General features: G+C 59.4%; 1 protein-coding gene across 1 annotated transcript; it reads right to left on the bottom strand.

Annotated features, from left to right (window-relative positions):
- Positions 1-276: 276 nt before the first annotated feature.
- On the bottom strand, positions 277-1921 carry ID3 (inhibitor of DNA binding 3, HLH protein). The gene is made up of 3 exons (XM_039230556.1): positions 1530-1921; positions 1326-1408; positions 277-788 (listed from the first exon to the last, which is right to left on the bottom strand). Exons 1-2 carry the CDS (start codon positions 1827-1829, stop codon positions 1349-1351), a joined length of 360 nt encoding a protein of 119 aa, XP_039086487.1. The 5' UTR covers positions 1830-1921; the 3' UTR covers positions 277-788; positions 1326-1348.
- Positions 1922-2146: the final 225 nt, after the last annotated feature.

Below are 2146 nucleotides of genomic sequence, written 5' to 3'. Positions count from 1 at the left end.
ACCTGCTGAGCCTGCTCTAGTCACTTCCCTCACATCGTCCCTCACTTGTAAACTGAAGGGCCAGGGCCAGGATCTTCTCTGCACCCAAACCTCAGCGGATATGGGACTCCCATCGGGAGTCTTTTCCACTCCCCTCCCCACCTCCAGTCTTAGCTGGCATTTTCCCATCTCCCTTAAATAAGCAAGTTTGCTTTTCCCAAGGTCCAAGAAGGGCATTATTTCCCCTAAATTCAGTCTTCTGAAAGTGTTAGCAACTTAAGGAACCAAATTATATACTCAAGTGTTTAAAAACCGTTTATTATGCAAAATGTTAACTTTTATAAAAAGTTTAATAATATACATTGCATGATTACAGAAAGTCACCTTCCTGCAAAAAAGGTACAAAAGCTATATACTCTATTATAGAGTTCATAATCAGGGCAGCAGAGCCTTTCTCCAAGGAGACCAGAAGACCAGCTCTACTCCTGCCTTGGCAGACACTGGAGAGCAGCCACTTCCCATCCCCACCCCCCACCAACCTCCACACTCTGAAAGACAGTCTTTAAAACTTGAGGGTGGGGTGGGGTGGGGGCTGGGGGACGTTGCCCAGCTGGTGCCCAGAGCTAGCTCTGGCTCTCGAGGCCACCCAAGTTCACAGTCCTTCGCTCCCGGGCGCCAGGTCCAGCCTCGAGGCAGGGGTTCGGGGAAGTCAAGTGGGCAGGGCGAGGTTGGGGCCCATCCATGCCCTCGGGCTTCCGGCCGTGGAGGGTCCTGGGGTCCCAGGCGGAACGGGCGCCAGCACCTGCGTTCTGGGCGGGGGAGGAAAAGAAGACCAGGGAGCCATCAGTTTCCGCCGCGCGCGCCGAGGCGGGGGCCGTCCGCAGACAGCCCGGCGCCAGGGAGGAAACTTGGTCTCTACCTCCAGCTGATAACTCCGCGCCCCGCGCTGCCCCCACCCAGTTGGCGCCAAAGGACCACAGGCGGAGCTCGCAACCACCCCGCCCTCTTGGAATTGACACTAGTTGGAAGAGGGCTGAGGAAGACACAGCCTCCTTTACCACTCCAAGCTACGAACAGAACGCCTATTAACCTGCGCCTACTTTCTCGCGTCTTTGGCCCCCGGGAGAGGGCAGGGGCAAAGTGCGTTGAAGGTTGAAACGCACACGGGGTGGGAACTGGTTCCGTCATTCATTTGCTGTGACCACGGGTAAGTCACCAGCCCCTCTCTCGCCTCGTTTTCCCCACACTGAGGCGGCCGTAATCCCTTAGAAGGCCTACCAATTCCAAGATTCGTCCGTTTAAGCACCGCCCCACCTCCAGCCCCCGGAGAAGGCGGGGATGCTCACCTGGAGGCGCCAGGGCTGCCAGGTCAGTGGCAGAAGCTCCTCTTGTCGTTGGAAATCACAAGTTCCGGAGCGAGCTCGGCTGTCTGGGAGAAGGCAAAGGGGGAAAGTTATGCGTGGCATTTGGGAGCGAGCGCTCGGGGTCTAAGCAGCATCCCGGCTCCGGAGCTCAGCCCCGCCGCGGCTCCCGCGCACGCCCGCACACACCTGGATGGGGAGATGCGGGCCGTCTGGGGGTCCAGGGGCAGGCTCGGCCAGAACCACCTGCAGGTCGAGGATATAGTCGATGACGCGCTGCAGGATTTCCACCTGGCTAAGCTGAGTGCCTCGCGGGACTCCGGGTACCAGTTCTCGCAGGCGCGAGTAGCAGTGATTCATGTCGTCCAGCAGGCTCAGCGGCTCCTCGGCTGCCGGACCCTTGCCGCGGCCCCGCGCGATGGCCAGGCTGCGTTCAGACAGGCAGCACACCGCCTCGTAGCAGCCGCGCACCGGGCTCAGCGCCTTCATCTTGAGGGATGAGACTGGAGGAGCCGAAAGGAGCGAGAGAACCGAGGGACGCCTGAGGCAGCGGGCAACGCGCGCACGCTCGCCGCGGCCGGTACTTATAGAGCCCTCCTCGAAGGCACGCCCCCTTATGCAAAACGTGAGCCTCGGCCCCGCCTCCGCCAGCCCTGGGCGTTCACATCCCGGTTAAATTGCAAACAGGCTTCCTCAGGCTGGTCTGACGCCGAATACCGCGGAGCCGCGGATTCAAAGAATGAGGAAGCGCTGATACTGGGGAGAGGCGGGCCTCTTTGCCAGCAAGGATTTTAAAAATCACTTAA

This window comes from Hyaena hyaena, unplaced genomic scaffold (genome assembly GCF_003009895.1).
Source record: "Hyaena hyaena isolate Hyena2069 unplaced genomic scaffold, ASM300989v1 scaffold_3, whole genome shotgun sequence".
Taxonomy (NCBI): domain Eukaryota; kingdom Metazoa; phylum Chordata; class Mammalia; order Carnivora; family Hyaenidae; genus Hyaena; species Hyaena hyaena.
This window is presented reverse-complemented; position numbering and strand designations above follow the sequence as displayed.

Coding starts and splice junctions, on each gene's coding strand:
- ID3 (XM_039230556.1), bottom strand. CDS start 1,829: ATGAAGGCGCTGAGCCCGGTGCGCGGCTGCTACGAGGCGGTGTGCTGC. Junction 1,409..1,529: donor GCCCGCATCTCCCCATCCAG/GTGTGTGCGGGC, acceptor GCCTTCTCCCAG/ACAGCCGAGCTCGCTCCGGA.